Source organism: Pseudoliparis swirei, chromosome 5, assembly GCF_029220125.1.
Source record: "Pseudoliparis swirei isolate HS2019 ecotype Mariana Trench chromosome 5, NWPU_hadal_v1, whole genome shotgun sequence".
NCBI lineage: Eukaryota > Metazoa > Chordata > Actinopteri > Perciformes > Liparidae > Pseudoliparis > Pseudoliparis swirei.
Genome location: NC_079392.1, coordinates 27,178,504 through 27,194,757, shown reverse-complemented (window position 1 = coordinate 27,194,757; position 16,254 = coordinate 27,178,504). Strand labels below are relative to the sequence as shown.

The window sequence follows — 16,254 nt, the reverse complement described above, 5'->3', positions numbered from 1 at the left end:
TAAAAGACCGTAACAATTAAAAGACTCCAGACTAAGTGGTGTGATGACCCCGTGACAGTTCCTCTGCTCCTCGTCCTAAAACACTCGGAGCCTCTTGATGGAGATGCAACGACAACTTCAAGTTACACTCTTTGAGGCCGGCTGATAAACAACAACAACAACAACAACAACATACTGCAAGTGAAAAGAGATGCGAGTAAGCAAGTCTTCATATTCATTCAGGCCGAGGACCAGCAGGAGGTCCCTTTGTTCTACGCCTCGGGCTTTTATTGTGAAAGGAGGACGTGGATGTGGAGAGCCTGTTGTACAGCGGTGAATACGGGATCCAACTTTAATATTCACATTCTGTGTGAAAGTATTCATGAATAAAACCCCCAAAAAATACATATGTATCAATAAATATATAAATAAATATGTATATAAATATTATATATATATATATATAAACATATTTGGACCACAGAGTCCAGGAGGACTTGAGGGGGGTCTCTAGACCACCAGCAGTCTGTGTGTGTTCCTGTCTCCTCACGTCAAAGACCATCGCTCAGCTGTGACGGCCCCCCCCCTCGTTAACGTCTCTTTGTGCGGTCGGTTCTGTTATGGAGGAACCGGGTTCCTGTGGATGGAACCAATTGACCGTCAGGTGCCCACTGATCGGCCTCCTGATGTCTCTGGTCTTCTTCTTCTTCCTCTTCCTCCTCCTCCTCCTCTCCCCCCCCCCCCCCCCGTGGTCTAGAAGGAGAGCGAGCAGCAGGAATGTGAGCGCTGAGCCAACAAAGCTCTCACAACTCGTCCTGAAGACAGACGAGGTCGAGGAGGCGGAGCTTCTGGAATCTCGGTGTCACGTTTTCACGTTTTCACGTTTTTTTATCTTCCATCCAGATCAAATGATTTCCTCTCTGATGGGGATCAGATGTTTTAGAAGAACTTTATTTCATAATCATTTGGGTTTTATTTAAAAACGACCAGAAGACTTTTGAATTCCCGTCAGTTAAATTGAGGAAAATGTTATTAAAATATCTTTTGTTATTTCTTCCATACATTTACATTCAAAAGCCACAAAATGTGCTTTTAAAGCCCCATTATGTAGTTTTTCCCTTTTAGCGCCCCCTTCAGTTTTTGAGGTATTTAACGTTTACTTCAGTGTCGTAAATAACCAGTTACGATAGACGCTGCCTCGCATACACTTGTATTGAGTTGGTATCATGTGTTGTCCTGTATTATAATAATTATTATTATTATTGTTATTATTTGTACGTGTCACGGGTTATAAAAGGTGACGAGGGGGAGGTGACGCGAGTTTTTGTTTTCTTTGGAGCGCGCTGACAGGCGGCGGTCTTGTGAGCGGACTCAGAACGGCAGCAATCCGGCGACTGTTTCTATTTTGGATTTATACCAACGGGCGGGATCACGAATACGAAGACTGAGCAGGAACACTGTGAACTGGCCCAGCACCGACCGGACCAGGGTGAAGTAGCGCGGGGATTGAACGCGGCGCCTCGCCACGTTTCCGCCTGGTCGGTCAGCTGTTTGCCGGCTTTTGGGGGGGGGGTGCATGCAGTCATTTACTTTTTTTTTGGGGGACTGCAAAGACTTTGGGGACTGTCGGGATCCGGGGATTATACTTCGTTTTGAGTGGGTTTGATTGTTTGTAGTGTATGTGTTCATTTTGGGGGCTTCAGATGCATTGAATTTGATTTAATATAATAACATTTGGGTTTCCGCATATGGACTGTGTGTTTTTCTTTTACGACCATTTGAGCAGAGAGAGTTAACACCAGAATTCGCAGATCCACCCATTCCCTTTTTAGCGTATTGTACCTTTTCCCTTGCTCAGGGCGAATGAAACAACATAACCAAAAGAATGACAACATTTAGTTTAGATGAAATACCGATCGCGTTTTCATCCTATATACGTTGTTTTCTAAATGTTTGAATGTGGAGTACGTGTGATCGAATACAATATTGTTGACAACACCAAAAAGCTACATAAAAAAGCTCCCCTTATGCTGTAGCTGCGAGCGTGGAGTGGCACTTTATGACATTGCGTAATCACTGCCAGAAAGCAGGTCTTAGTACATCCGCCCCGGAGCGGGCGGCTCCAGAATCCTACAGAGCGGAGTTATTTCCCCACAGACCCCCGATGGCGGAGCCGCACATCGCCATATTAAAAGTCATTGTAGCGGCACAATTTTTTTCAAGCTGTTATTTTAAGGTACAATTGTTACATAATGTTACTTTAACATCGTTGGTGGTTAAAATATGAGTGAACATATTTCACTTATTTAAAGATTCATAAAAGCTGCTCAATTAAAATAAGTTTAAAGAACATTATGTTTCACAACTATTTACAGTAGATAGTATAGAGTGGCTTCAGTGAGGCTCTGGGTCGGTGACCCACAATGCACCAGATGTCACTCACTGGTGTTGGGGGCGGAGCTTGTGGGTGAATATTAATTCCGGAGACAGATGCTTCACAGAAGTGTGTCACCTCGAGAGATTAAGGATTAAAGAGTCCGAGGTAAACAACCGTGTTGTTTACTGAGAGGCCATGTTGGCCACATGTCACGTGACAGGAAGTCACAGGACGTCACGTGACATGATGTCATCAACGTGTCTCAGTTCAAATCCCCGTTGTCCTTCATGTACGTCTACATTTTTAAAACACAAAAATTCCCCAAAATATTTTATAATAAAAATAAATATTTTAATGACATTTTTGTATGTATTTTATATTTTTCTGTAAAATAAATGTATTTTAAAAAATAGACATTTTTAAAAATTAAATGAAAGCGATACAGATTCAAGTACCAGGAAATAAAGAAAAGTTAATTGACACTACACAACAACAACGACACTGGCGGGTTCACACTGAGCATGTGCAGCTCTGAGATGAGATAGGACACTTCAATAACCCAAAGTGTGTGTGTGTGTGTCTTTGTGTATGTGTGTGTGTGTCTTTGTGTGTGTGTATGTGTGTCTTTGTGTGTGTGTCTTTGTGTGTGTGTATGTGTGTGTGTGTCTTTGTGTGTATGTGTATGTGTGTGTGTGTGTGTTTGTTTACAGAGGGAAACAAGATCTCTGCTGACGGCGCAAAAAACGTTGCGTTCGAGGTGCGAAATGCGACAGGAAACACGAGTGAAATGACAAGACGACGCCTTCGAGGGTGAGCAGCAGGCCAGATGGGACGGGACACATCTGCCCCCCCCCCCTCCCCAGCGTGACGGAGCGACGCGGCGGCAGCAAGTCTGCAGAAGTTTGAAGAACATAAAAAAGGAAAAAGAAGACGAGAAGCTCCTCATGAGGAAGAAGCGTACTGCACCTTTAAATGAGAGGAGACCCCTGACCTCTGACCCCTGGGACATCATAAAGACGCTGCTGAAGGTTCAACTCACTGACGGAGCAACAGACCGTGAGACGCACCGCGACGAGCCTGTTTACTGCTCACATACAACAACAACAGACTCAACAACAGACAACAACAACAGACTCAACAACATACATCAACAACTAGGGATGGGTATCGTTTGGGTTTTTTTCCGATACCGGTGCTAAACCGGTACTTTTAAAACGATACCGGTGCCTAAACGGTGCCTTTTTTTTTTTTTACGCACAATGAGGACATTAAAAACCTCTTTGGCCATATTCCCTGTAGAAGCTGTTATCATGGAGCACTGACACACAACGGATATCAGACTGTTAACATACACAATGTTCTCCATTATATGTGATATGTATCGTCATGTGCAGACTTTATAGTGTTAATCCTGTCACTGTGTTGATGGGCAAAGAGAACAACCAATCAGAGGGACTGAAGATGACACGTGACAAATACAGTTTTGCTTCTGACAGCCAGTTACACTGAAACAAAGTGACGCCCCACGGTCTTTATTCCTCAGTCATTATATTCCCGGTAACACCGGGTATACAGCCGGGACCGCTGTACACCAACACATCTGCTAGCAGACTGTCACGCTCGTAGCTCGCGCTAGCTACGAGCTAACGCTAGCTACGAGCTAGCTTAAGCATGGTTATAATGGCTAATTTATTATTTCTTGGGCTACTTTTATGAATGCAAGACTTGCAATCAACGATACGGTACTAATCTGAGTTCAGGCTGCTCATCATCATCGGTCTCCCCGTGTTCAGGGGACCGGTGACGGTCTCCCCGTCGCGTCCAGCCTGACGCTGGTGTGCTCCACACGGGCTCACAGTCACACACGGCCACGCCTCCGCTGTCAGAGTCACATATGAGAGGCTCAACCTGCTGACAGGGCGGAGTCACCTGAGAAGTTCACAACAATATTCAATTTCAATCGGCTCAGGCACCGGAAAGAAGCACCGAAATGTGCGTTGCGTTTCGGTCCGGGTAATACCGGTTGTATTGGAACCGGTACCATATTGGCACCGGGTTTCGGTACCCAACCCTATCAACAACATACATCAACATCCATCATTCTGGACCCTTCATCCTAGATCACATGTCTCAGGTGTTCTGGGGTCAGAGGTCATGAAAACAAGAGTCTGTGGGAAGAAGCTGAACAACTTCTCCTGCTCAGCTACGTTCACGCTCCGAAGTCAAACAGGAAGTGTATTTTCAAAAGAAAAGACTTTTCTAAAAAGGTGTAAATGTGCCACTAAAAAACACAAACAACAACAACATCTCAATGAAAAGTGAAAGAAAAGTTAAGTCAGCGTCACGTTAGCGTTCTGGCGTGGCAGGGGGAGGAGCCTCCGTGTCTCTGAGTTCATTCAACGTTCTTTTCTTCTTTCATCCAACCGGACAAAAAGTAAACAGCCTCCAAGAAAAGAAACCGCTGCAGCCAGAGGAGCTTCCAGAGCGCCTCCACCACAGAGCTCCTCCACCACAGAGCTCCTCCACCACAGAGCTCCACCACAGAGCTCCTCCAGAGAGCTCCTCCACCACAGAGCTCCTCCACCACAGAGCTCCTCCACCACAGAGCTCCTCCAGAGAGCTCCTCCACCACAGAGCTCCACCACAGAGCTCCTCCACCACAGAGCTCCTCCACCACAGAGCTCCTCCACCACAGAGCTCCTCCACCACAGAGCTCGTGGAGACGTTCTTTACACAGAGCGGTTTCTGATGACGTTTCTTACTCAAACTCTTCCTGTGGAATCAGAGAGCAGCACCCGGCTGGAGGAGTCCATTCAGTGTCCAGTTGGAAATAGTTAGTTTTATAATGAGATGAACATCTGGCGGCTCTCAGGAAAGAATTACAAGTGTTTCTTTCTCCTGTAACGGAGAATAAAGAGTTTGACTTCAAACAAACCAACAGAGGAAAGGAAAGATAAAACACTGAGCAGGAAGAAGTTCTGCTGAGGCCCGTAGAGCGTCGAGTCCGACCGCTCTACGGTCCACATCCACCAGAACACTCAAGAACCACCGGCAGGTTTACATGAGCGGAGGTCTCAGGTGAGTCCTCACGGGAGGAAGAGGACGCTCATTTGAGGTAATTAGATTAAGTTCAATGAGCTGATGGAGGAGAACTCATCCTGTTCATAGTCATCCTCATCATCAATAAATGAAATGCAAAGACGGAGTTGATGAGTTTAATTTACTTTCTGTCCAGTTTAAATAAAGTTGAATCAGAAGATATAATAATAATATGACGTGTTCCTGTGAGTTTTATTTTGGCAGTTGACCAGCGATGGTTTGGAGGTGTCTGTTTACGTCAATCAACTCCCCCTGTGGATTGTAGTGATTACATAATCACATGACCCCCCCCCCCCCCACCAAGTGGGTAAACAACAGATCAGGGCAGTGCCCCTCCCCCCTAAAACCAGGAGATCAGACACCCGTAATCTCCCTTGTCCCGTCCTGGGGGTCCTAACCGTGGCCCACTTCACCCAGCGGGGCCATCTGCAGGGGCCCCCCGGGCCCGGGGCTCCGGCCCGGAGGAACCGCGGATGAGCTGAAAGAAAAGCTGAGAAACTGTTGCAGATAAACCGGCGTAATCTGGCCCGGTATGCACTTTATTATGGTCTCCAGGTCCAGAACAACACACACACACACACACACACACACACACACACACACACACACACACACACACACACACACACACACACACACACACACACACACACACACACACACACACACACACACACACACACACACACACCTCGGCCGACTACCTGCATGTGCTTTTCATTTCAGTGTTATTAATAAAGCAGTCTTTGATCCACCTCCAAAGGCCCTTTCAAAATAAAACACACTGCGCTAGAAAAACTAACATCTTCTTCTTCTCCTCCTCCTCCTCCTCCTGACCAGCGAGCCGACGCCCTCGTGCCTTTAGTAAATGGAGGCGTCATGATAAACGAGAACAAGAGGCCATAAAAAGAGCTCAATGAGACTTTGATGACGTTTAAATCAATGGCCGCCGCGTTGCCGCGGTAACTGTGCAAACACCGGCTGCCGAGTCACAGGAGTCCCGTGATCGCCGCGCCCCGATTGGCCACGCCCCCCAGTGACCTTGACCCCTCGAGGTGGCCGGGCTTTCATGTTTTCTCTTCATCTGATTGGTGCTTCATGACCAAAATACACTGGGCCTCCGGTTGTATAGAAGTCTATAGAACATGACTCTCCTGACCACCAGGGGGCTCCTCTGGTTGTATAGAAGTCAATGCTTCATGTGTTAAAGCTGCATTCTCTCTCCTGACCACCAGGGGGCTCCTCTGGTTGTATAGAAGTCTATGCTTCATGTGTTAAAGCTGCATTCTCTCTCCTGACCACCAGGGGGCTCCTCTGGTTGTATAGAAGTCAATGCTTCATGTGTTAAAGCTGCATTCTCCCTGCTGACCACCAGGGGGCGACTCCTCTGGTTGTATAGAAGTCTATGCTTCATGTGTTAAAGCTGCATTCTCTCTCCTGACCACCAGGGGGCGAATCCTCTGGTTGTATAGAAGTCTCTATGAGATAACTCGACTTCTAATTAAAAGCACAACAGAGAGAAGGTCACCAGTCCAGAGGGACGAGCCCCAAATATAAACTGTGATGCAGAGAGGGAGAGAGAGAGGGAGAGAAGAGAGAGAGAGATTGCGGAGGGGAGAGAGGGAAGAGAGAGAGAGGGAGAGAGAGAGGGGAAGAGAGAGAGAGAGAAAGACAGAGAGAGAGGGAAAGAGAGAGAGGGAAAGAGAGAGAGAGAAAGAGAGAGAGGGGAAGAGAGAGAGAGAGAGAGAGAGAAAGAGAGAGAGAGGGAAAGAGAGAGAGGGGGAAAGAGAGAGAGAGAGGGGGGGGGGGAAGGGGAAGAGAGAGAGAGACCTAGAAGCTCAGAGGCAGAAGAGAAGAACAAAGTAAAGTCCTGAGGGAGAAGAGCAGCCACAGAAACTACTGGCAGGAATAAAAGATGGATCAGGATGGTGAGGAAGAGGAGGAGGCTATGAAAAAAGAAGAGGAGGAAGCGGGTATGAAAAAAGGAGGAGGGTGAACTTGGTGAGCTACATGAGCTCCACACCTCGTCATCAGATCCCAGCGTCCTCTCAGCTTCACGCGACCTTCTCCTTCAAAATAAAGGTCTCAGTTTGAATCTCCTGCCTGAGAGCTCGGAGAGAGAGAGCCGTCTTCACACCTTCAGCTCGCCCCAGGTGTTCCCTTGATCCCTTGTTCCCTCGTTTCCTCCTCTTGTGTGGCGGTGCGTGGCGTTCAGATGAGTGATGAGTCGCCCGGCTGACATTCCAGAGCATCCAGACTAAACACCTGCAGCTCCTCCTTCCTGTTGGACTTCCCCAGCGGAGCCCCTCAGGGCGTCGCCACGGCAACGGGAACCTTTATCCCACCAGATGGACCAAGAGCATCCACTGTAATAAAAGAATTGCACTTTGATACGGCGTGATCTTCTCTTCCTGCCGCCGCCACGAGATCCTTTCAGACTGAACCCGTTGCGTAATACTTAAGTCAGTCTTCGTGTGGGTGTGAGGGGGCGGGGCTAGAGGGGCGGGGTCAGTCGGAGAGGAGATCCAGGTGGCCCCGAGAAGCTTCACAGGTTTCACCGCGTTGCCGCGCAGAAGGAATGTGGCGACGAGGTCGTAAACGCCGACGCCACGGCAACGAGATATTTATTTAAATAAGCTTCAGGATCAGCAATAACACACACACACACACACACACACGGGGAACAGAGGTCTGAGCAGATGTTGTGGAATATGTGTCTGCTGGATGGAGAGGTCACACCCACCTTCATTCTCTCTCCTGACCACCAGGGGGCGACTCCTCTGGTTGTATAGAAGTCTATGCTTCATGTGTTAAAGCTGCATTCTCTCTCCTGACCACCAGGGGGAGACTCCTCTGGTTGTATAGAAGTCTATGCTTCATGTGTTAAAGCTGCATTCTCTCTCCTGACCAGCAGGGGGCTCCTCTGGTTGTATAGAAGTCTATGCTTCATGTGTTAAAGCTGCATTCTCTCTCCTGACCACCAGGGGGCGACTCCTCTGGTTGTATAGAAGTCTATGCTTCATGTGTTAAAGCTGCATTCCCTCTCCTGACCACCAGGGGGCGACTCATCTGGTTGTATAGAAGTCTATGCTTCATGTGTTAAAGCTGCATTCTCTCTCCTGACCACCAGGGGGCGACTCCTCTGGTTGTATAGAAGTATATGCTTCATGTGTTAAAGCTGCATTCTCTCTCCTGACCACCAGGGGGCTCCTCTGGTTGTATAGAAGTCTCTATAGTGACTCTACTTCTCTTGATGTATTCCCTCAGTTAACGTTGTAAACATGAGTTTATGGTTCTTCCTCCCCCGATGAGGAAGTAATAAACTAACTCTGGTCATGGGTCCCGGCTCGGTGACCTCTGGGCGACCTCTGGTTGACCTTCAGGGTTTAATCATTCTCAGCGGCTCCTCGTATCAAGTCTTCTCTAATTGGCTGGTCGAGTCTTTAGAAGCCCATTGAAGAGCAAGATGGAGGGCGGGGTGGTTGTTCTTTTGTGTGTTGGAAGGGGGGGGGGGGGGTCAGCAGGCTTTTGAGGTCGGGGGGTAAACGACTTGCCCCCCCCCCCCCACTCACTCTCCACTCCATAAAGAGTAATGACCCCTGGAGAATGTTATTGAATAAAACACCTCGGAGACCCTCATCTGAGGGTTCACCTGCAGGAGCCTGAAGAACCCTCAGAGGGTCGGTCTCTCGGTCTCTCTCTCCCTCCCTCTCCCTCCCTCTCTCTCTCATCTCCCCTCATCACACAAACCACCCAGGACAACTTAAGGGTGTGTGTTTGTTTTTGTGTGTGTGTGGGCGGGATTTTTGTGTGTGTGTGTGTGTGTTTATGTGTGGCGGGGGGGTGGGGGGGGGCTGTGGCTTTCTTGAATGTTTGACTTGACAAGCAGAAAACCACTTCAACAAGCGGGACCCATGCAGAGCTGATGGAGGTGAGAGTGTGTGTGAGTGTGTAGGGGGGGGGGGGAATTACTCATTATACATTAAATGTGTCAGAAAATAGTGAAAGTTGTTTCTCCAAAAGCCACAGTTTGTGTTATCCTTCACCTCTTCTTCATGAAGAAATCAGAGACTTTATACTTCTGATCCGTTTCTTTCTTCCAGGAGACGCGGCGTCGCTATGTTGAGTTATTTCATCATCGCTCAGCTCACAATATTTACTCATTAAATAAATATAAATGGACCAATCAGGACATCCGGATGTCTGACCTCATCGCGATGGAAGTGACTCACCGTGGCTCCGCCCTCTTCTCTGCCTCTCAGGTTATTGACTGAATGGACTTCTCCTGACGTGGTGATCGCCCCCGGGCCGATCCCCATAGCGGAGGTCTGGGCCGCCCCCGTCTGTCTGGGGGGGGTGTAAATGAGAAGCCTTTGAAAGGCGCTCTATAATTATCCGGGTACGATATCACGGCAGGCTGTCTGGACCTGCAGGAGTCGGCTCACGGTTCTGTAATGAAAGAGACGAGGAGCAACGGCTCTTTGAAGGCTTTGTTCCCCCAGGCTCCACGCCATCGGGGAACGCATGTGCCCCCACGCCGTGTTCCCCCATTCACATTCATCCACTCATATTCAGCTCATCCACCTGAGGAACGACCCCCCCAGTCAGAGCTCCAGAGACCCTGGACCCACACGGCTCTTTAAAGAAGCGGTGACTTAGTTATCGCGTTATCCTCCTCACCACCAGGGGGCGATCACACAGATGACCTGGGACTGTAACCCAGATGTATGAACCCCGACTGAAGGTGTAATCTCTAAACTCCATGAACCACCTCCACTAGAGGAGGTCATCAGCAGCTGGAGACCCAGACCTCATGAACTACTTCATGACCTTTAAGTAGAGAAACAAGTTATGTTAGAAAAAAATCAAAGGTTCAATATCCTGTGGTATATAATCGTTTCTGCATGCTTAGAAAAAGGACAGATGCAGAATGTTGTCATTATAAATGGTATATTCTATTTTTAGAGGTGACCTCTCGGCCAACTGGTGCATTTAAATAGATTTTAGTTGTTTGCATTCCTGATAAAAACCTTTTAATTCCTGCATCAGCCATGGACCGGCCTCGAGCCACAGAGCAGCTGAAGAAGACGAGGGCCGTGGAGGACGGACGCTCCTTCCCTTCCTCCGCCTCACGAGACGGAGGCGAAGCTCCACCGCCACGGGGGATTCTTGGGGGTTGCGCAACGCTGAGGAGACGAGTCTAAAGCCGACGTGACGGTCACACATTTATACTTATTACGATTACGTCTCTCCTGTGAGACGACTGATGCATGATGGGTAAAACCGGCTCTGAATCGCCCGACGGGTCAGAAAATGGACCGCGGTGCCGCTCGTAATATCTGCAGAGTGATTCTGACTTATTAAATATATTGTGTGTAGAGCAGCTGTTTCCTGAGTGGAGCCGAGAGACTCTCCCCTGTTTAGATTCAGACCGTCTCTGGAGCCTGCTGGAGGAATGTGGTGAACCTCCAGCCCCGTGCCCCCCCACCCAGACCTCCACCCCACACCCAGACCCCCCCGCCCCGAGCCGGTGTAACCTAAGACCCAGCAGAGTGTTTGAACATGGGGGCACTACGGAGCCCCGATGGTCGTAAACACAGACGGTGATGGTGTGTGTGTGTGCGTGTGCATGTGTGTGTGTGCACGTGTGTGACGACTTTTTCATGAACAAGATTTTCCTTTTTATCTCTCAAAACACAATATTTCCACCAAGTTGTTTCCAAAGCTCTGCAAAAAGCTGCACATGCATCTCTCCTCCCGCCTTTCTTCACACTGTTTATATATATATACTGTATATGTATATATATATATTTTTGAATGCATGTGTATATATATACATATATAATATGGGCCGGCAGCTGTCATCCAGCTGGTGCTGTTGGTAAAGACTTAAAGGCTCAGCAGCAGACAGCAGGCCGGTGAAGCCAAACCAATGAAGTCCATATCTCATATCGATGCACAATCCAAAATGGTGGATCAATCAAGAATCACAATAAAAGCCCCCCATCCCCCTTCTGCTAAGCTCTCAGGCCTTCAACTGCCCCATTTACACCGATTGTCATTCAGATGAGGTCCTGTTGTTCGTAACGGACTACGTGACACGGAGAAACATTACGTGACATGAAGAAACGGACTATGTGACGCGAAGAAACGGATTACGTGACACAGAGAAACATTACGTGACACGAAGAAACAGACTACGTGACATGAAGAAACGACTATGTGACACGAAGAAACAGAGTACGTGGCACGAAGAAACTGACTACGTGACACGAAGAAACGGATTACATGACACGGAGAAACATTACGTGACACGAAGAAACATTACGTGACACGAAGAAACTGACTACATGACTCGAAGAAACATTATGTGACACGAAGAAACATGTGAAACGAAGAAACATTACGTGACACGAAGAAACATTATGTGAAACGAAGAAACATTACGTGACACGAAGAAACTAAAGAATGTCGGAAATATATCTTTACATTGTTTAATTTGAAGCAGGAATACTTAAAGTGTCAGAAAGCATCCGTTAAATGAATTAAAAGTCATGTTGTTATTGTGATATTTAATTTGCAGCTCGACTTCATTCCTCCACATGGCTCAGCTGTAACAACCTCTTTCATCACGAGTCACAGATTAATAACACGTTGGGAACAGAACTACGGTGAACGGCTCAGGAACCAGGAGTCTCTCATCTGGTCCTCAGACCCAGCAGCTCAGGAGTTCACCCAAATATTCAGCTTAGTCTTTTTTTAGACTTTTTACGACCGTGTGAACAAAAATTCTACAAATCTCGACGCAAACGAGACCCTGAAAGGCTCGGCAGACGTGGAGCCGCCGGGACCGGGTCCAAGAGGGCCCAGGGCCTGGCTTATTGATGAATACCTGCAGGCGGACTAACCCTGTCCCAGACCACCAGACCAGAGACAGGGGGGCCTGGGGGGCATGCAAGGACTTGCTGAACCTCAACTAAAACGGGGTGAATCCTGCGGGTCGGTCCCAGCGAGGGAGGGCAGTCTGGGGGGGGGGAGGCACATCGGTCCCCTAAGTGCTTCCTGGAGAGTTTAAACATAAATACCCCCTCCTGTCAGGGGGTAGGGGGGGGGGGCTGTGTTATCAGGGTAATGAATTCTCACCAGCGGGCCAACCACAGTTGAACATGAGGAGCACAACTTGTGTTTTCAATCTATAATCAATATTATATCAGAAACCAGGTGAACTACTGACGGAGGTCACACAGGTAACAACAACAACAACACACTAGCTTTACATGTGTTTAAAAAGACATGAGTTATATACTTGTTATATACTATAAAGAAATAGGATAATAGTAACAATATTTCCGTCAAAGCAGAAATGCCCCCAAAAACTTCAGTTTGGTTCTCACGCTTATTCATTCTGGCATCAAGCTTATTTTTTAAAGACTTCATATTATTTAAGAACAATAAGAAGAGTATAATATATTTATGTCATACATTCATACATATGTTTACCTGTTCCAGGAACAATACACACTTTGTTTCCCTGTAATACCTGCATGTGGTCTCATATTATCATGTCCTTATTGTTCGATCTGTGTACTCAGTGACGTCATTTAAAGACGGATCATTAACGTAAAGTCGAACCTGTAATACCGGTAACTACCGCGCAGGCCACGCCCCTCAGCGTGGGAACGCGTGATAACAACAATAAGAGTAGCCGCCTGTAGGAGTTCGTGTGGAGGTTTAACTACAGGTATACAACTTGAGGTAAACTCTCGTGCGCGTGCGCAATAACACAGAAGGTCCACTCACGCACTGCCTCCTGCTTCGGGTCCAGGTCCGCGCAGCCCTGCTGGACCCCGGGGATCCGGCCCTGCAGCCCGCGGACCCGCAGGCCGATGGCCACCAGCTCGTCCTCCAGCTCCTGGAACACGGAGCACGCGTGCCGGGCCAGGTCCGACAGCTGGCGCAGGACCCGGGCCAGAGCCGCGTTACTCACGGAGACCAGGTCCTCGGCCGGCGGCGCGTCCGGGTCCGCGGGCCGCTGCCTGCACAGCAGCTGCGGCTCCACGAGTCGCTTGGGGAACGGCATGGTGTCGGTTCGGGTCCGGTAAATCCAAAGGGAAGAGAAAGTGACCCAAAGAGTGAGCGGTTCTGGACCCTCCTCGGCCCCTGGTCCGGGTCCGCGGGGTTCAGCTGCTGCCGGTGCCCCCCATCCTCCGCTGCGCTGCGCCGGGTCATCTGCTCCTGCGGGCGGACTGGGACTCTCCACTGGTCCCACAGCCACGGCGCTTTTTAAAAAAGAGACCGGAGGCGGCGGGGAAACCCGGAGCGGAGTCCAGGTCCGGCTGGACCGGGACTCCATGAGCTGCCGTGTTGGCTTCCCCGGGAAGAACGGCACTCACGGGGCACGTTAAAGTCACGTGGCGGTGTTTTTAAAGGCAGTGTAGCATTTAAAGGTACACTTTATAGTATTTAAAGGTACAGTGTAGCATTTAAAGGTACACTTTATAGTATTTAAAGGTACAGTGTATCGCATTTAAAGGTACACTTTATAGTATTTAAAGGTACAGTGTAGCATTTAAAGGTACACTTTATAGTATTTAAAGGCACAGTGTAGCATTTAAAGGTACACTTTATAGTATTTCAAGGTACATTTGATAGTATTTAAAGATACAGTGTATAGGATTAAAAGGTACAGTTTATAGTATGTAGTATTTAAAGGTACAATTTATAATATTTAAAGTTACAGTATACAGGATTTAAAAGTACAGTGTAGCACTTAAAGGTATAGTTTATAATATTTAAAGATATACAATATATAGCATTTAAAGGTACAGTATATAGGATTTAAAGGTACAGTGTGGCATTTAAATGTACAGTTTATAGTATTTAAAGGTACAGTGTGGCATTTAAAGGTACAGTTTGTAGTATTTAAAAGGTACAGTGTGGCATTTAAAGGTACAGTTTATAGTATTTAAAAGGTACATTGTGTGGTATTTAAAGCTACAGTGTGTAGCACTTCATTTACAATATAAAGTGAAAGGTTTATTGATGTTAGTTTTGAGGAGGATCTGGCCAGAGGTGATTTATTATAAAGTCGTATTGCAGTTGCAGGAATGTTCTCCTGTTTCTGGAATGTTCTCCTGTATCTGGAATGTTCTCCTGTTTCAGGAATGTTCTCCTGTATCTGGAATGTTCTCCTGTATCTGTCCCAGTCTGTTGGAAAACATGCTTCGCTTTCCCTACAGAAGGTGGTACAGTTTATAACATTTAACGGTCCTCTTTGTAGCATTTAAATGGACAGTGTGTGGCATTTAAACGTACAGCATGTGGCATTTAAAGGTACAGTGTGTAGAATTTAGGAGGATCTGTTGGAATAAATGGAATTTAATAAAACAAAGAACGTTTTCCATAGAATAAAGAAGTAAAAAAGCCACACGAGCCTTCACAGGGTGGAAAGGAGCGCTTGTATTTTCCTTCAGCTTCAGGTGACCCGTTTATAGCTTCACACGGAGCGGGTCCTCTTCACGGAGCCTCCCTCCATGTTTCTACTGAAGCCCAGAAGGGACACACCAGTACCCATACTACCATCCTATGTAGTCCGGCCCAGTACACAGGATGTCCAGGATGTTCCACCATATCCGCTCACGTTGTGCTCTCGTGCTTATTCTGACCCACAATCCTTTGTGCCGCAGATAAACGAGAGGATAAAGTTTGAGGTGTTATGAGGAAGTAGTAGAACGTCCTAACTGTAGTAGAACGTCCCAATTGTAGTCGAACGTTCCAACTGTAGTAGAACATCCAAACTCTAGTAGAACGTCCCAATTGTAGTAGAACGTTCTAACTGTAGTAGAACGTCCCAATTGTAGTAGAACGTTCCAACTGTAGTAGAACGTCCAAACTTTAGTAGAACGTCCCAATTGTAGTAGAACGTTCTAACTGTAGTAGAACGTCCAAACTCTAGTAGAACGTCCCAATTGTAGTAGAACGTCCCAATTGTAGTAGAACGTTCTAACTAGTAGAACGTCCCAATTGTAGTAGAACGTCCCAATTGTCGTAGAATGTCCAAACTCTAGTAGAACGTCCCAATTGCAGTAGAACGTTCTAACTAGTAGAACGTCCCAATTGTAGTAGAACGTCCCAATTGTAGTAGAACGTTCCAACTGTAGTAGAACGTCCAAACTCTAGTAGAAAGTCCCAATTGTAGTAGAACGTTCTAACTGTAGTAGAACGTCCTAACTGTAGTAGAACGTTCTAACTGTAGTAGAATGTTCCAACTGTAGTAGAACATTCCAACTGTAGTAGAACGTCCAAACTCTAGTAGAACGTCCCAATTGTAGAAGAACGTCCAAACTCTAGTAGAACGTCCCAATTGTAGTAGAACGTTCTAACTGTAGTAGAATGTCCCAATTGTAGTAGAACGTCCTAACCCTAGTAGAACGTCCCAACTGTAGTGGGCGTCCTAACCCTAGTGGAACGTCCCAGTTGTAGAAGAGGTCAAACTCTAGTCGAACGTCCCAATTGTAGAAGAACGTCCAAACTCTAGTAGAACGTCCCAAATGTAGTAGAACGTTCTAACTGTAGTAGAATGTCCCAATTGTAGTAGAACGTCCTAACCCTAGTAGAACGTCCCAACTGTAGTAGAACGTCCAAACTCTAGTAGAACGTCCCAATTGTAGAAGAACGTCCAAACTCTAGTAGAACGTCCCAATTGTAGTAGAACGTTCTAACTGTAGTAGAACATCCTAACTGTAGTAGAACGTCCTAACCCTAGTAGAACGTCCTAACCCTAGTAGAACGTCCCAACT

At 47.2% G+C, this 16,254-nt stretch overlaps 1 protein-coding gene across 1 annotated transcript in view; it reads right to left on the bottom strand.

The window, feature by feature from the left end:
• nhsa (Nance-Horan syndrome a (congenital cataracts and dental anomalies)) overlaps window positions 1-13,649 on the bottom strand; it is a 29,021-nt gene extending 15,372 nt beyond the window's left edge. The window contains exon 1 of the mRNA XM_056413958.1: window positions 13,256-13,649. Within this exon, the coding sequence (XP_056269933.1) occupies window positions 13,256-13,535 (280 nt within the window). The 5' untranslated portion in view covers window positions 13,536-13,649. The remainder of the gene's footprint in view (window positions 1-13,255) is intronic.
• Between the last annotated feature and the right edge of the window lie 2,605 nt (window positions 13,650-16,254).